Source organism: Cervus elaphus, chromosome 19 (assembly GCF_910594005.1).
Source record: "Cervus elaphus chromosome 19, mCerEla1.1, whole genome shotgun sequence".
Classification (NCBI taxonomy): Eukaryota; Metazoa; Chordata; class Mammalia; order Artiodactyla; family Cervidae; genus Cervus; species Cervus elaphus.
The window spans coordinates 71,387,681-71,403,259 of record NC_057833.1 but is presented as its reverse complement, the minus strand read 5'-3'; the positions used below and the strand labels follow the sequence as shown (position 1 = coordinate 71,403,259).

The 15,579-nt window shown below is 46.0% G+C and overlaps 1 protein-coding gene across 1 annotated transcript in view; it reads right to left on the bottom strand.

The window, feature by feature from the left end:
• Positions 1-14,966, bottom strand: part of LOC122675551 (testis development related protein) — a 42,815-nt gene extending 27,849 nt beyond the window's left edge. The window contains exons 1-2 of the mRNA XM_043874454.1: positions 14,845-14,966; positions 14,118-14,305 (exon numbers count right to left, since the gene is read on the bottom strand). Coding sequence (XP_043730389.1) covers positions 14,118-14,222 — 105 coding nt within the window. The 5' untranslated portion in view covers positions 14,223-14,305; positions 14,845-14,966. The remainder of the gene's footprint in view (positions 1-14,117; positions 14,306-14,844) is intronic.
• Between the last annotated feature and the right edge of the window lie 613 nt (positions 14,967-15,579).

The window sequence follows — 15,579 nt, the reverse complement described above, 5'->3', positions numbered from 1 at the left end:
ACTCGGAGCAATGACCGACCGGTCATTTAACCTGTCCTGCTCAGTGCTGGAACACGGAAAGCTTTGTAGGATATACATGTACACGCACACATATAATACGTATGTAGTATGTATAATCATACCATGACCCTCTTTGTCTCTTGTGAGAATCTTTGACTCAAATTTTTGTCTGATGTACTTGCATACTTATTTTTTACATTTATTCAGCTACTCTGTATCTTTCGACTGGGGAGTTTAAGACATTTACACTGAAAGTAATTACTGATAGTGAAAGTGAAAATGTTGGTCACTCAGTTGTGTCTGACTCTTTATGTCCTATCTGGCTACTCCATTCATGGGATTCTCCAGGCAAGAATACCAGAGTGGGTTGCCATGCCCTTCTACCGGGGTTCTTTCTGACCCAAGGATTGAACCCAGATCTCTTGCATTGCAGGCAGATTCTTTTCCATTTGAGCTACCAGGGAAGCACTTACTATTTTCATTTTGTTGATTGTTTTTTTGTCTTACAGTTTATCTGCTCCTCTTTTCTGTTCTTGCTTCCTGCCTTCATGCTTCCTTGGTGTTCTGCAGTGACATGCTTTGATTCCTTTCTCATCTTCCACCTATATCCTATGGGTATTTTCTTTGCGGGGAGGTTACATAACACAGTTTATAGTTACAACAATCTTTTAAACTAATTACTGCTTAATTTCAATCACATACAAAAATTCTACTCCTGTACATCTCCCCCCACTTATGTTATAAACATCACAAATTATATCTTTTTATATTTTATGGTTACTACAGTTACTGGTTTTTACCTTTTAATTTATGTACCACCATGACAGTATTACAGATTTTGGACCTTTCTATATGGGTTTCCCAGGTAGCTCAGTGGTAAAGAATCTGCTTGCCAACAAAGGAGCCCCAGGAAACGTGGGTTTGATCCCTGGATTGGGAAAATCCCCTGGAGGCGGAAATGGCAACCCACGCCAGTACTCTTGCATGGAAAATCCCATGGACAGAGGAGCCTGATGGGCTACAATCCATGAGGTCGCAAAGAACTGGACATGATTGAGCATCCACACCTCTCTATATATTCACCTTTAACACAGTGTTATGTTTTCGTGTGCTTTCACATCACACCTTGCATCCTGTCTGTCATTAGCATTTCTGGCAAAGCAAGTCTAGTGATGGTGCAGTCCCTCAGCTTCTCCTTCTCTTGGAAAGTCTTATTTCTCCTTCACTTTTGAAGGACAGTTTTGCCTGATCCAGTTCCCTTGGTTGGCACTCCTCTTTTCCTCTAGCACTTTGACTACATCGCCCCACTCCCTCTTGGCCTATAATGCCCCTGCTGAAACACCTGCTGAGAACCTTATGGGAGCTCCCCTGTGACAACTGGCTTTTTTCTTGCTGTTTTCAAGATTCTCTCTTTGCCTCTGCCTTGTGAGTTTTATTACAATGTGTTTTGGTCCAGGCCTCTTTTGGGCATCTTGAATTTGGATGTCCATATCCTGCCCTGGGTTTCAGAAGCTTCCTGACCTTTCTACTAGGTCTCCCACGCAACATATCCTGGTCTACTTGTTCGTGTTTCATAAGCCTCCGAGGCTTTCCACACTCTTTATTATTCTTTTTCCTTTTTGCTCTTGACTTGATCATTTCAAGTGACTTGTCTTCAAATTCTGATTCTTTCTTCTGCTTGGTTAATTCTGCTGCTGAACACTCTAGAGAATTTTTCAATTTAGTTATTGTATTCTTCAGCTCCAGAATTTGTTTGGTTCTTTTTTATACTTTCTCTTTCTTGATATTTGCTTCCCTGGTGGCTCAGAAGGTAAAGAATCACCTGCAATTCAGGTGACTAGGTTTGATCCCTGGGTTGGGAAAATCCCCTAGAGAAGGAAATGGCAACCTGCTCCAATATTCTTGCCTGGACAATTCCATAGACAGAGGAGCCTGGTGGGCTACACAGTCCACGGGGTCACAAAGAGTTAGACATGACTGAGTGACTACATTTTCTTTTCTTTCTTTTGTTGATATTTACATTTTGTTCATTTTCACAACTGCAGTTCAACTGCTCTCTTGTAGCATACTAAAGGTTAAGACTATTATTTTGAATCCTTCATTAATTCACACAGCTTCTTTAGGGGCAGTTTCCGGATATGTATTTTGATCCTACGACTGGGCCACATTTCCCTGTTTCTTTATCTGCCTCATTATTTTTGGCTGGGATTTGGGCCTTTGTAAAAACTGCCACCTCTCCCAGTCTTTCTGAACTGGCTTCATATGGGGAAAGACTTTCACCAATCAGCCTGGCTAGATCCTGGGAGCCTCCAAACCTTCTCTGGGCATGTGTCTTCTCTCCACCTGTCACGGCCCAGAGCTGTAAGCTGCTTCTCCCTCCAGCATCCATCTGCGGGGCTGCAGGTTCTCTGGCCACAAGCAGCTGAACGCTCCTTGTTCTCAGTGGCCCCACGGGAGCCAATCATGCCAGTCAGGTGAGAGAAATCGACCCGCGGTAGCTTCTCTTGGGCCTGTAACCCGGAAGCTGTGAGCATGGCATTCACTGAAAGTCTGGCTGAGGGGCACTTGTGGATGTGGCTCTTGTGAGTGAGGGGAGTGAAGTGCCCTGTCACCATTCCCGTCACCACTTCAGTGCGGCTGCTCTTGGCGTTGTGCTGGCTTGGGTGACTTAACTTCTTTACTGGTTTCTGGAGTCATAAAAGCTTTTCCGGACCATTACTATTAAGGCGATGCGTCTGAGGGTTAACAGATCAGGGATTCCCTCTCCACCACGCTGGCTTCGCTCCTCCTATGTCTGCCTGGGCGCCTGCTGGCGGCCGACTTCTGAGTGAGGGCCGCTGTGTGGGACTGAGCCTGTAACCTGTGGGGTCTGTGCTAACTTGAGGCAGTGGCAGAACAGAACTGAATCGGACGACACCCAGTTGGTGTTAGAGGACTGGAGAACTGCTTGGCATCAGGAAAAAAACAACATGGGGATATACATATTTCTTATGATAAAAATGGAAATGTGTGAAGATGACCACTCTTAATTATAGTTATACACTGTTTTTTCTCTGTAAAATTTCTTAGCACACTCTCCTGCCACATCAATCAATGTCTATAATTACACCTTAGGACAAAACTTCTCCATTTGTTGTTTAAAACACCACTATAAAACAACTTTCTTTTTAAGAAGTATTATTTATCTTCCTCCTTGGAAGGAAAGTTATGACCAACCTAGACAGCATATAGATAGCATATTAAAAAGCAGAGACATTACTTTGACAACAAAGGTCTGTCTAGTCAAGGCTACGGTTTTTCCAGTGGTCATGTATGGATGTGACATTTGGACTATAAAGAAAGCTGAGCGCAGAAGAATTGATGCTTTTGAACTGTGGTGTTGGAGAAGACTCCTGAGAGTCTCTTGGACTGCAAGGAGATCCAACCAGTGCATCCTAAAGGAGATCAGTCCTGGGTGTTCATTGGAAGGACTGATGGTGAAGCTGAAACTCCAATACTTTGGCCACTTGATGCAAAGACCTGACTCATTTGAGAAGACCCTGATGCTGGGAAAGATTGAAGGTGGGAGGAGAAGGGGACGTATGAAATGGAGAGTATGAAATGGTTGGATGGCATCACCAAATCAATGGACATGGGATTGGGTAAACTCCGAGAGTTGATGATAGACAGGGAGGCCTGGTGTGCTGCGGTTCATGGGGTCACAAAGAGTCAGACATGACTGAGTGACTGAACTGAACTGATTTATCTTCAGTCAATAAATTTACTATGGGCTACAGCTAAACACCTAGCAAAGAAAATCTAAAACGAGATATAATAGTTACATGGAAATATTAAATCATATCAGGTTTTAAAGTTTAATTGATACAGAAGAGGGAGAATTAAGTAACTGGTACATGACGTAGAGCAGGCCACTGGGCTGATGCAAAGAAATAGAGGAAAACAATAGAACAGGAAAGGCTAGAGATCTCCTCAAGAAAATTAAAGATACCACGGGAACATTTCATGCAAAGATGGGCACAATAAAGGACAGAAATGGTATGGACCTAACAGAAGCAGAAGATAAGAAGAGGTGGCAAGAATGCACAGAACTGTACAAAAAAGATCTTCATGACCCAGATAACCACAATGGTGTGATCACTCATCTAGAGCCAGACATCCTGGAATGCAAAGTCAAGTGGGCCTTAGGAAGCAAAACTACCAACAAAGCTAGTGGAGGTGATGGAATTCCAGTTGAGCTATTTCAAATCCTAAAAGGTGATGCTGTCAAAGTGCTGCACTCAGTATGCCAGCAAATTTGGAAAACTCAGCAGTAGTCATAGGACTGGAAAAGGTCAGTTTTCATTCCAATCCCTAAGAAAGGCAATGCCAAAGAATGCTCAAACTACCACACAATTGCACTCATCTCACACGCTAGTAAAAATTGCTAGCTATGAATGCTATGCTAGCTAAAAAATGCTCAAAATTCTCCAAGCCAGGCTTCTACAGTATGTGAACCATGAACTTCCAGATGTTGAAGATGGATTTAGAAAAGGCAGAGAAACCAGACATCAAATTGCTAACATCCATTGGATCATCAAAAAGAGTTCCAGAGAAACATCTCCTTCTGCTTTACTGATTATGCCAAAGCCTCTGACTGTGTGGATCACAACAAATTGTGGAAAATTCTTAAACAGATGGAAATACCAGACCACCTGACCTGCCTCCTGAGAAATCTGTAAGCAGGTCAAGAAGCAACAGTTAGAACTGGACATGGAACAACAGACTGTTTCCAAATCGGGAAAGGAGTACATCAAGGCTGTACACTGTCACCCTGCTTATTTAACTTATATGCAGAGTACATCATGAGAAATCCTGGGCTGGGTGAAGCACAAGCTGGAATCAAGATTGCTGGGAGAAATATCAGTAACCTCAGATATGCAGATGACAGCAGCCTTATAGCAGAAAGTGAAGAAGAATTAACAAGCCTCTTGATGAAAGTGAAAAGAGGAGAGTGAAAATGTTGGCTTAAAACTCAACATTCAGAAAACTAAGATCATGCCATCTGGTCCCATCACTTCATGGCAAATAGATGGGGAAACAGTGGAAACAGTGACAGACTATTTTTTTGAGCTCCAAAATCACTGCAGGTGGTGACTGCAGCCATGAAATTAAAAAACGTTTGCTCCTTGATAGAAAAGTTATGACCACCTAGACAGCATATTAAAAAGAAATTACTTTGCCAACAAAGGTCCGCTCGTCAAAGCTATGGTTTTTCCAATAGTCACGTATGGATGTTAAGAGTCAGACCATAGAGAAAGCTGAGTGCCGAAGAATTGATGCTTCTGAACTGTGATGTTGGAGAAGCTCTCCAGAGTCCTGTGGACTGCAAGGAGATCCAACCAGTCCGTCCTAAAGGAAATCAGTCCTGAATATTCATTGGAAGGACTGATGCTGAAGCTGAAACTCCAATACTTTGGTCACCTGATGCGAAGAACTGACTCATTTGTAAAGACCCTGATGCTGAGAAAGACTGAAGGTGGGAGAAGGGGATGACAGAGGATGAGATGGTTGGATGGCATCACCAACTCAATGGACACGAGTTTGAGCAAGCTGTGGGAGTTGGTGATAGACAGGGAAGCCTGGCGTGCTTCAGTCCAAGGGGTGGAAAAGAGTCAGACACGAGTGAGCGACTGAACTGAACTGGGTAGATGTATGTCGTAAAGCCTCTAGTTATAATAAAATTTGCTGCAAGAATACAACACAACAGAAGAGAACACTACTCCAACACCATACCCCACCTCACCCCACCCCCTCTGGGGCAGAGGACAGCCCCACCATCATTGACCAAAGTGCCAAGGGGATGGGAAGCAGGAGGGCAGGTGCACTTGCTTCCTCCCATGTGACTCCCAGACCTGGACTCAGAGCTCTTGCTGGCGCAAGGCATGCTGGGAGTGAAGTCTCCAGCTGGGGGGCTGTACACACGACGAACACGGGCTGTTAGTGGGAAGTCAGCAGTCTCCCCCAAAAGGGCACCTGCCAGTCCCTGGCCTCTGCAGAGCTAAGATGAACACCACTATACACAGTTCTTAACTGTCGACAAAACACCTCCCGGTTCCCTTCGCCTCCACGTGCTGTTTGGGTTGAGATGATGCAGATCACTGTGCTGTTCTTAATGTCGTCTCCTTGACTGTAAAGCATGACTCATTTCATCATGGAATGAGAAGTAAAGGTCCAGCATAGACAATTTATGTGAAAGCACAGAAAGATACACAATGTTCACTGGGCAATTAATAAAATGTAAGCCCAGGAAGAATATAAATGAGCTCCAGCATCTGCCACTAATTTCCAAGTTTAGCAACTAAGACTTCCTACTTGTACCCTAAATCACAAATTCCACACTGCAAAACTCTAATGCATTAGGTTGCCTCATAATTAGCATAGACTTCAAAGATCCTTTATTCTAAACCAGGGTCAGCAAAGAATGGCCAAGCCCTGCCCGTGTAAATACAGTTTTACTGGAGCACAGCCACGCTTGTTCACCAACACAGGTCATGGCTGTCTGCACATGACAGCTGCAGAGTTACGCATCTGTGACGGACACCGTGTGGCCCTTTACAGTCAGCTTCTCCACTTCTGCTCTAACCCTCTGGCTTAGAACAGGGGCTCTGCAGAGTGCATAATACACTCACTGGCCCCATGTCTCACAACTGCTGAGAGGGGGCAGGGAACCCGGACTGTCTGCTGACGCCAGGCTACCAACTCCCTTTCCCGTGATCCTAGTTCATTCATCAATGGAGAGGCAGGCTCTTGCAGTATCTCACAAATGATGAGTCCTCTGGCTCCTACCCAGCACTCTACCTGTGCGGCTCAGCCATGGGGGTGTCTGGCAGAAGCTGCCTCTAAGTCACATGTCCCCAGTCAACCCGCCCAGGATCCCCTGCTGCTCAGAGGTGACATCATCTTCCCCATCACACCAGGTGCCCTTCAGCCTCTGATCTTCAAAAGGCACCAGCTCTCTTTTCCATGGGCTTGGCAAGCTTGCTTCCTCCCACTTGTCCTGAACCTAATCCATCTAGAATTCAGGCTCTTATTTCAGCCTGAACTTCGATACCCGGATCCTACCTGTTTTATGTGCACCTCACCTCTAATCCCTCCTCCCCAGACAAGATTTCCCTGTGAAGTGGCAGGAAGCCATGACTCAGAGGCCTTCAATATTTACCTCCAAGGTGAATTCTAAACCCCTCAGTGGGGTTTCCCAGTTCTCCCTGTACAAACCTTCTATACCGATTAAACTGATTTGTTTTCTATCCCCCAAGCTATTTGGGGACCAAAGCTATGCCATTTCCTCCCTCCCTCACTATCTTTCTTCAAGAATCAGCTTAAATTCTACCTGCTCTTCTTCAAATAATGAAGTTAAAAGGGAGATGAATAAAGAAAAGGGTGTGTGCACAACAGTTCTTTATTTCACCTGCTAATTCACCAGAGAGCCATTTACCTTCCACAGTAAGACTTCTATAAATATACTCATTATTGCAATACTTAAGCACAGCAAAAAAATAAGTAAATAAATAAAAGTATATTAGGATGTTTGTTACAATGAAATTTGAGCCAAGACATAATTTTATCAATGCTTTTTAAGGCACTAATTACTGAAGCCCTAGCACTTTAAATATAGAATATGAAACCTGGATTCAAATTCCTGTTAGTAGCTACATAACTCTACACAAGTTCTTTAGCTTCCTTAAGTTATTCAAATGTAAAATACAGTCGATTTTCAATATTCAAGACAGCTATGAATCAGCAAATACTGAATTGCTGCTCTTACAGGAAAAACGGGGTCAGGTTCCTGTGAGCCTCTGGTGACATTTTCTTCAATCATTCAATATATATCCTTGTTTTGTGTGTGTTTCTGTATGAAACCTTGTTGCTATTGCTGGTTAGTCGCTAATTCGTGTCTGACAATTTTGAGACCCCATGGACTGTAGCTCACCAGGCCCCTCTGTCCACAGGATTTCCCAGGTAAGAATACTGGAGTGTGTTGCCATTTCCTCCTGCAGGGGATCTTCTCAATTCAAAAGACTGAACCCATGGTCTCCTGCAATGGCAGGCAGATTCTTTCCCACTAAGCCACCTGGGAAGTGTATAAAACTTTATTTAACATATACTGCATGGTTATTAATGTTGACCTCACAGGCAACATACTAACTCACCATAACAGACTACAACAGGCACCTCCCAGCACCACACAAGAAAGATTCTGTGTTATCTCAACTAAGACTCTTGGTTTTTTCTATCCTCAAAGCAGAGTAAAAAACACCTGAAACATTCTCTGACTTTTTTTGGAATGCCTACAGAGTATGTCTAAGCCTTTTAAACTTTTAAATAAAGTATTTAGATTTTTAAGTAAAGCCTTTTCATATTTAAATGAAAATATGCCCCAAATGCTGTGAGTTTTGTTTCTGAAGATGTTCAACTGCAGCTGGAGAAGGAAATGGCCACCCACTCCAGTATTCTGGCCTGGAAAATCCCATGGACAGAGGAGCCTGGTGGGTTGCAGAGTTGGACATGACTGAGGAACTAACACCCAGGACCCTGTGCAGTGCAGCTTGAGGCAAGTGAAAACCAGCTGAACCCTCCCTCATGTGGGTCATCTCAGACCAACTTTTCCTCTTACTACTCACACAGCGCCCAGGAGCAGCGCCTAAAACAGCCACCTCCACATCCATCAGGAGAGGCCCAACCAGATAAATTTTGGCATACCCAGCCTTAAGGGTGATTTTTTTCCAGCTGTAGGCCTGAGACAGGAAGTGCCCCATGATACATATATTATTTATTGAGGGAACCATTCCAAGTACACAAAAATGTTTGTGGTGGAAAAGCAAATATGTGATTTTAAACATACATTTATGAATGTACATAAATGCTTCATGGATAGCTATATTAAACAAGTAATGATACTTCCTACTGGAAAGAGGAAGAAGACCCAATATTGAACATCCAGAAATGTTTTACTATATACATAGCAGATGTTGTTTAAACAAACATTAGAGTCATTAAAACTTCTATATCTCTCTTTTTTAAATGATTACAATAAATGTTTCACCTTAAAAACCTCACTGTTACACTTTAATACAAAATAGATGCGTATTCATGACAAAAAAGGCTAATCACCTACAGAGGGGCTCAGATAAATTTGTAAAATTTCTATTTTAGTAACAGTTAAGTATTCCTTAAATCCATGGAATGATGGAATGCCTCACATTTCAAACTTACTAGAACCTAACATTAAGCTATTTTTTCTTTTTTTAAAAAACGACACAGATTATAGCTGTGTGACCTGATTTTCAAGTAAGTCGACTGACCAGATTTGAACACAAATTAAATGCCTTTCTGGAATAAGACAAAGTGCACTCCTAGCCTACATGTTTTAATATGAACTGACTTTTTTGAGGGGACAGGGAGGGGTAGGGGGAAGGTATACACTGAAAATGAAGTAGAATGAGAATGAGGAATGAGAATGTCTTTCTAATGAGACACAATTTTAACAGATCCATTAAATCCTTCTGTATTAACTCCTACTTCTTTCAACTTTAAATAAAATTTTGTAGGCAGAAGTTTTATGGTAGACTTGTCATAAACTTTAAAATTTAATTCTAAGAGAAACTGGCTTTGGGATAAATATCAATCTACCTGATGAAATGAACTAAATTTAGAGTTATGACCAACTTGCCACAAAAAGTCTTTGCTTTTCTATAGCAAAGTTTTTTCAACACATCAAACTATAGATACACTTGATAAAGTAAGATAGAAACTGTAGTCAAATCTCATGTCAAGGCTGTATATTGTTACTCTACTTATTTAATTTAAATGCAGAGTACATCATGAGAAACGTTGGGCTGGAGGAAGCACAAGCTGGAATCAAGATTGCCGGGAGAAATATCAATAAGCTCAGATATCCAGATGACACCACCCTTATGGCAGAAAGTGAAGAAGAACTAAAGAGCCTCTTGATGAAAGTGAAAGAGGAGAATGAAAAAGTTGGCTTAAAGCTCAGCATTCAGAAAACTAAGATCATGGCATCCGGTCCCACCACTTCATGGCAAATAGATGGGGAAACAGTGGAAATAGTGGCTGACTTTATTTTTGGGGGCTCCAAAATCACTGCAAATGGTGACTGCAGCCATGAAATTAAAAGATGCCTACTCCTTGGAAGGGAAGTTATGACCAACCTAGAGAGCATATTAAAAAGCAGAGACATTACTTTGCCAACAAAGGTCCGTCTAGTCAAGGCTATGTCTTTCCAGAAGTCATGTATAGATGTGAGAGTTGGACTATAAAGAAAGCTGAGTGCAGAAGAATTGACGCTTTTGAACTGTGGTGTTGGAGAAGACTCTTGAGAGTCCCTTGGACTGCAAGGAGATCCAACCAGTCCATCCTAAAGGAGATCAGTCCTGGGTGTTCACTGGAAGGACTGATGTTGAGGCTGAAGCTCCAATACTTTGGCCACCTGATGTGAAGAGGACTCATTGTAAAAGACCCTGATGCTGGGAAAGGTTGAGGGCAGGAGGAGAAGGGGACGACAGAGGATGAGATGGTTGGATGGCATCACCATGACTCAACGGATGACTCAATGGACAAGGGTTTGGGTAGACTCCGGGAGTTGGTGATGGACAGGGAGGCCTGGTGTGCTGTGGTTCATGGGGCTGCAATAGTCAGATACGACTGAGCGACTGAACTGAACTGAACTTGCCACAAAAAATCTTTGTTTTTCTATAGCAAAGTTTTTTCAACACATCAAACTATAGATACACTTGATAAAGTAAGATAGAAACTGCAGTCAAATCTCACTCCTAGAAGGTGGTGGTGGTGGTGGTAGTTTAGTCGCTAATTCACATCCGACTCTTGCGACCCCATGGACTGTAGCCCGCTAGGCTCCTCCATCCATGGGATTCTCCAGGCAAGGATACTGGAAGGTAACCCAGGATAAAATGCAGATGACTTTGGGGAAACACCACCGAAGATGTGATTATGAAAGAGGTAACTGATAACCTAGACTTCATTAAAATTAAAAACTTCTGCTCTGTGAAATATAATGTTAAGAAAATGAAAAGATATGACATAGACTGGGAGAAAATATTTGGAAAAGACACATCTCAAAAAAAAAAAAAAAAAGACACATCTCATAAATGACTGCTATCCAAAATACACAAAGACTTCTTAAAACTCAACAATAAGGGGGAAAAAGCAACTCAATTAAAAAATGGGGCAAGAAAATCTGAACAGACATCTCACTGAAGGAGACATGAGTGAGTGAAAGTCGCTCAGTAGTGTCTGACTCTGTGTGACCTCATGGACTATACAATTCATGGAATTCTCCATGCCAGAATACTGGAGTGGGTAGCCTTTCTCGTCTCCAAGGGATCTTCTCAACCCAGGATTCAAACCCAGGTCTCCTGCATTGCAGGAGCATTCTTTACCAGCTGAGCCACAAGAGAAGCCCAAGAATCCTGGAGTGGGTAGCCTATATGGATGGCAAATGAGCAAGATGAAGAGATGCTCTGCATCAAATGTTATCAGTGAAATGCAAATTAAGCAACAGTGAGATGCCAGTACACATCTATCAGAATGACCAAAACCCAGAACACTGACATCACATGCTGGCAAGCGCAGGAAGCAACAGAAGTCTCACTCATTGCTGGTGGGCATGCAAACCGGTACAGCCACTGTGGAGACAGTCTGGTTCTAACAAACAAAATAGACTCTTAGTCTATGATCCAGGAATCACACAGTCCTTGGTATCTATCCAAACGAGTTAAAAACTAATGTTCACACAAAACCCTGCATATCATGTATTTTATAGCAGCGTTATTTATAATTGCTAAAACCTGGAAGCAACCAAGATGCCACTCTGCAGTGAACTGGTAAACTTTCAGACAATGGGATATTATTCAGCATTAAAAAGAAATGAGCTATCAAGCCGTGAAAAGGCACGGAGGATCCTTAAATGCACACTGCTCAGTCAGTAAGAGAAGTCAATCTGTAAAAGCTGCACATCTTATGATTCAACTCTGACATTCTGGAGAGGCAAAACTATGGAGACAGCAAAAAGATCAATGGTTGTGGGGGAGCGGGGGAAGGATGAATAGGCAGAGCACAGGGGATTTTTAGGGCAGTGAAACTATACTACATGGCACTATAATGGTGAATTCATGTTATTATACACTTATCTAATCCACAGAACAGACAATACCAAGAAGGAACCTTAATGTAAACTGTGGATTCTGGGCAATAACAATGTGTCAGTGGAGGTTCCTTGGCTGTAATAAATGGGATTTTGCTAGTATGGGGGAGGCTGTACACACGTGGGGACCGGGGGTATATGGGAACTCTGTTTTCCACTGAGTTTTGTTGTGTACCTAAAAAAAAAAAGTCTATTAAAACACACATACAACTACACACAGAGGAAAAAAAGGTATAGACTGTAATTCTGTAAACTTGAAGATCAGAAAAAAAGTTTTAATAAATGTGTCACTAATGGTTAAGTCTGGGCTTCTCAGGTGGTTCAGATGGTAAACAATTCACCTGCCAATGTAAGAGACAGAGGTTCAATCCCTGGTCAGGCAGATGCCCTGGAAAAGGAAACAGTAACCCACTCCAGTATTCTTGCCTGGAAAATCCCATGGACAGAGGAGCCAGGAGTCCCTGGGGTGGTAAAGAGTCCGACTCACGATTGAGCGACTAAACAACAATGGTTATGTCTAGGTAGCATATACGAGGGTGTTTAATCTCCTATCCTTCCAACTTTTCTCTGTTAGTAATTTAACTTAAAAGGGGAAAGAATGTGTTTGGGGATTCATTAGAAAACAGAAGCGGAACATAGAATTTCTAACAGATTATAAAACAGATTATAAAATTTTAAGTTCATTCAGAAACAATACTGCTATCTCTGACCAATAATAGTCAAACACAGAAATAACTCTGTAACCATATTTAAACTGCACTTAAATTCTCAACATTATATTTAAGAAAGTTGTTGCTTAGAATAACCATAAAATTTTGAGATTTAAAAAGTAAATAGTAGGGTGAGCACTAAAACTACCAAAAAGTGGTTTCTGAAAGACATTTCAGATAGGGATCATATTTAAATGCTTATCTAAAGGTATTTAACTCCTACTAAAAAAATATCCAAATGAAGCAACTTCAGTTCCAAGGGACGTTATTTAGAACCAACTGGGAAAGAAACAATCTCCTGAACTATTTCCAAGTGCCGAGAAGAGAGACACAGATCACCATTAACTTCCGTCTTACGCCAAAAGCAACAGGAGAGGGTTTCCAAACATTTAACAAACAAGAAGTTGTACGACCACCGTCATTTTAAAAATAAAAAGCTGAATTTCTGACCTAATTTCACTGCATAGGAAAAGGAACACTGCGTTGGGGGTGGGGTGGAGTGGAGCGTACGTAACGCGCACAGGATCCACCTGGGGTCCTTTTTAATTAAAAAATTCTAAACATTCCAGGCATATCTCCGAACTTGTAACGGCAGTGTCTGTCTAAATAAACGCCATCTGCCTTCTTCCTCCAACCGAGGGTTTAAACAGAGGTGAAGGTCTGTTTGTTATCTGAAGAAGTATTTAGCGCACTCGGCGCGCCCGCTGCAGCCCCCAGAAGCTCCTGACCTCGCCGGCGGGCCGGTGCCCCCCTCCAGCCCAGGCCTGGCCGGTGAGTCCAGCCCAGCGCGGCGCGCGGCCCCGGACTCGGCACTGGACTGATGCGCCCGGGCCGGGGCCAGGGCCGCGTCCACTCGGCAGGCAGGTTCCCCCGCGCCACTGGAAGGCCACGGCCCGAGGTTTCCACCTCCGGGAACTCCGCCCGCGATCCCGAAACCGCGCGAGGGGCGGCGGGGCGCAGGGTTCAGTCACTCGTAATGTGGAGGGGGGCGGTCACCACGGGGCACAGCGGCCGGGCCCGGACCAGCCTCGGGAAATTAACGGGCCGCGCGGCGCGGGCCTCACCTGCGCGCCCCACCTGTGCGCCTCCCCCACTGCGCGGCCAGGCCTCAGCCGCGCGCATCCCGACCCGCGTCACCCTCCCCGACCCCTGCCTCCCGCGCTCCGTCCCCCCGTGCGCCCCCTCACCTGAGCGGCGGCGGGGGCGGTGGCGGGCGGCGCACCCCCCCGCAGGCCGTCCTCCTCCTCGGGGGGCTCGTCCAGGAGCACCCGGCTCCGGCCCAGCTTCCACATGCTGCGGGCGGGCTGGCGGGCGCCGGTGTCCCTGCGTGCCCCTCCACCGCCGGCCCGCAGCACCGACGCCCGGGCTGCGGCTCCTGGAGGACCGGACGCTGCCAGTGGGGCCGGGCGGGGCCGGGTTGTGGGGCGGGCCCACCCCCAGGACCCGGCCCTCCCCAGCCCACCCCGCCCCCTCCCGGACAGGACTCGGTCCCCGCACCCAACCAGACCCGCCGTCCGTCCCGGCCCGGGCCCACCTCCAGACCCGGGCCACACCCCCCGGGCCTCCACTTCCCCTGCTCACCGCCCCTCTCAGGTCACCACCGCCCCAACCCCGGCCAGGCCCTACCCCCGACCGACCCCCCACCCCCAAGAGGCTCCTCCTCCTCTGAGAGGTCCCTACCCCCTAACAAAATCCCAGGAGGTCCTTTCCGCGGGCCGCCCACCCAAACCGACCTTCTCACCCCTCGCCCCTCACCCAAGCTCCCTTCACCTAGCCCCCACTCATCTCGGACCCTCTCCGCTCACCCCTCGACCCAAGGTCCCCACAACCCGGCCGACCTCCTCACCCCTTACCCCGTGATATCTCCTCACCCCGAGCACACCCCCACCCCGAGCTGACCCTTTCACCCCTCACCCTTCACCCCGCGCTGGGTCGCGGCCAGACCCGCCGGGCGGCGGCGCGGGGGGCGGGGCGGCCGGGGCTCCGGTCACCATAGCGACAACTACCGGACGCGGAGCGGGCATGGTGCGCATGCGCACACGCCAGTGTCCGCGGCTCGGGGCGCGGTGGGTGGGGCTGGAGGCGGTGGCTGTTCTGGTTCCTGCTGGGTCGGCCCGCCCCCTGGTGCTCTCGGGGGTGCGCAGGCGTCCTGCCTGGGGGTCCCGTGGGTAACAGCGCGAATGTTGGCCGGCACCCCAGAGGGTGGAGGCGCTGGGCGTGCGGACCTGCTGCCGAGGAGAGGGTGCGGCCGAGCCCCGGGATGGCCGTAGACGGTGGGCTCGGCCCGGGCGGGTGCGGATAGAGGGACGGGAACGAGTCTGCCTTCGGAGCGGAAGGCCCGCGGGGAAAGCAGGCAGCTCTCTGGCCACACCACCTTGGAAGCCGCATTGTTGCGCGCCGGACGCTCGCTTTCCGGGAGCCTGACGTTGACCAGCAAGTAAGATGACCCACACGTGGTGTAGTTCACTGGCAGCCGAGTGTACTTTGAGACAGTCAGTTATAACAACTGAAATTTGTTCCTTTTTCTCAGAATTGCATTTTACAGTCATAGTCATGGCGAGCGAACCTGTGGCAGAGGAGGCCCGGCCCACCCGGCTCTCTGGCCTCTTACCCAAACCCCAAGTACAATACAGGATGACTTTTACTTTC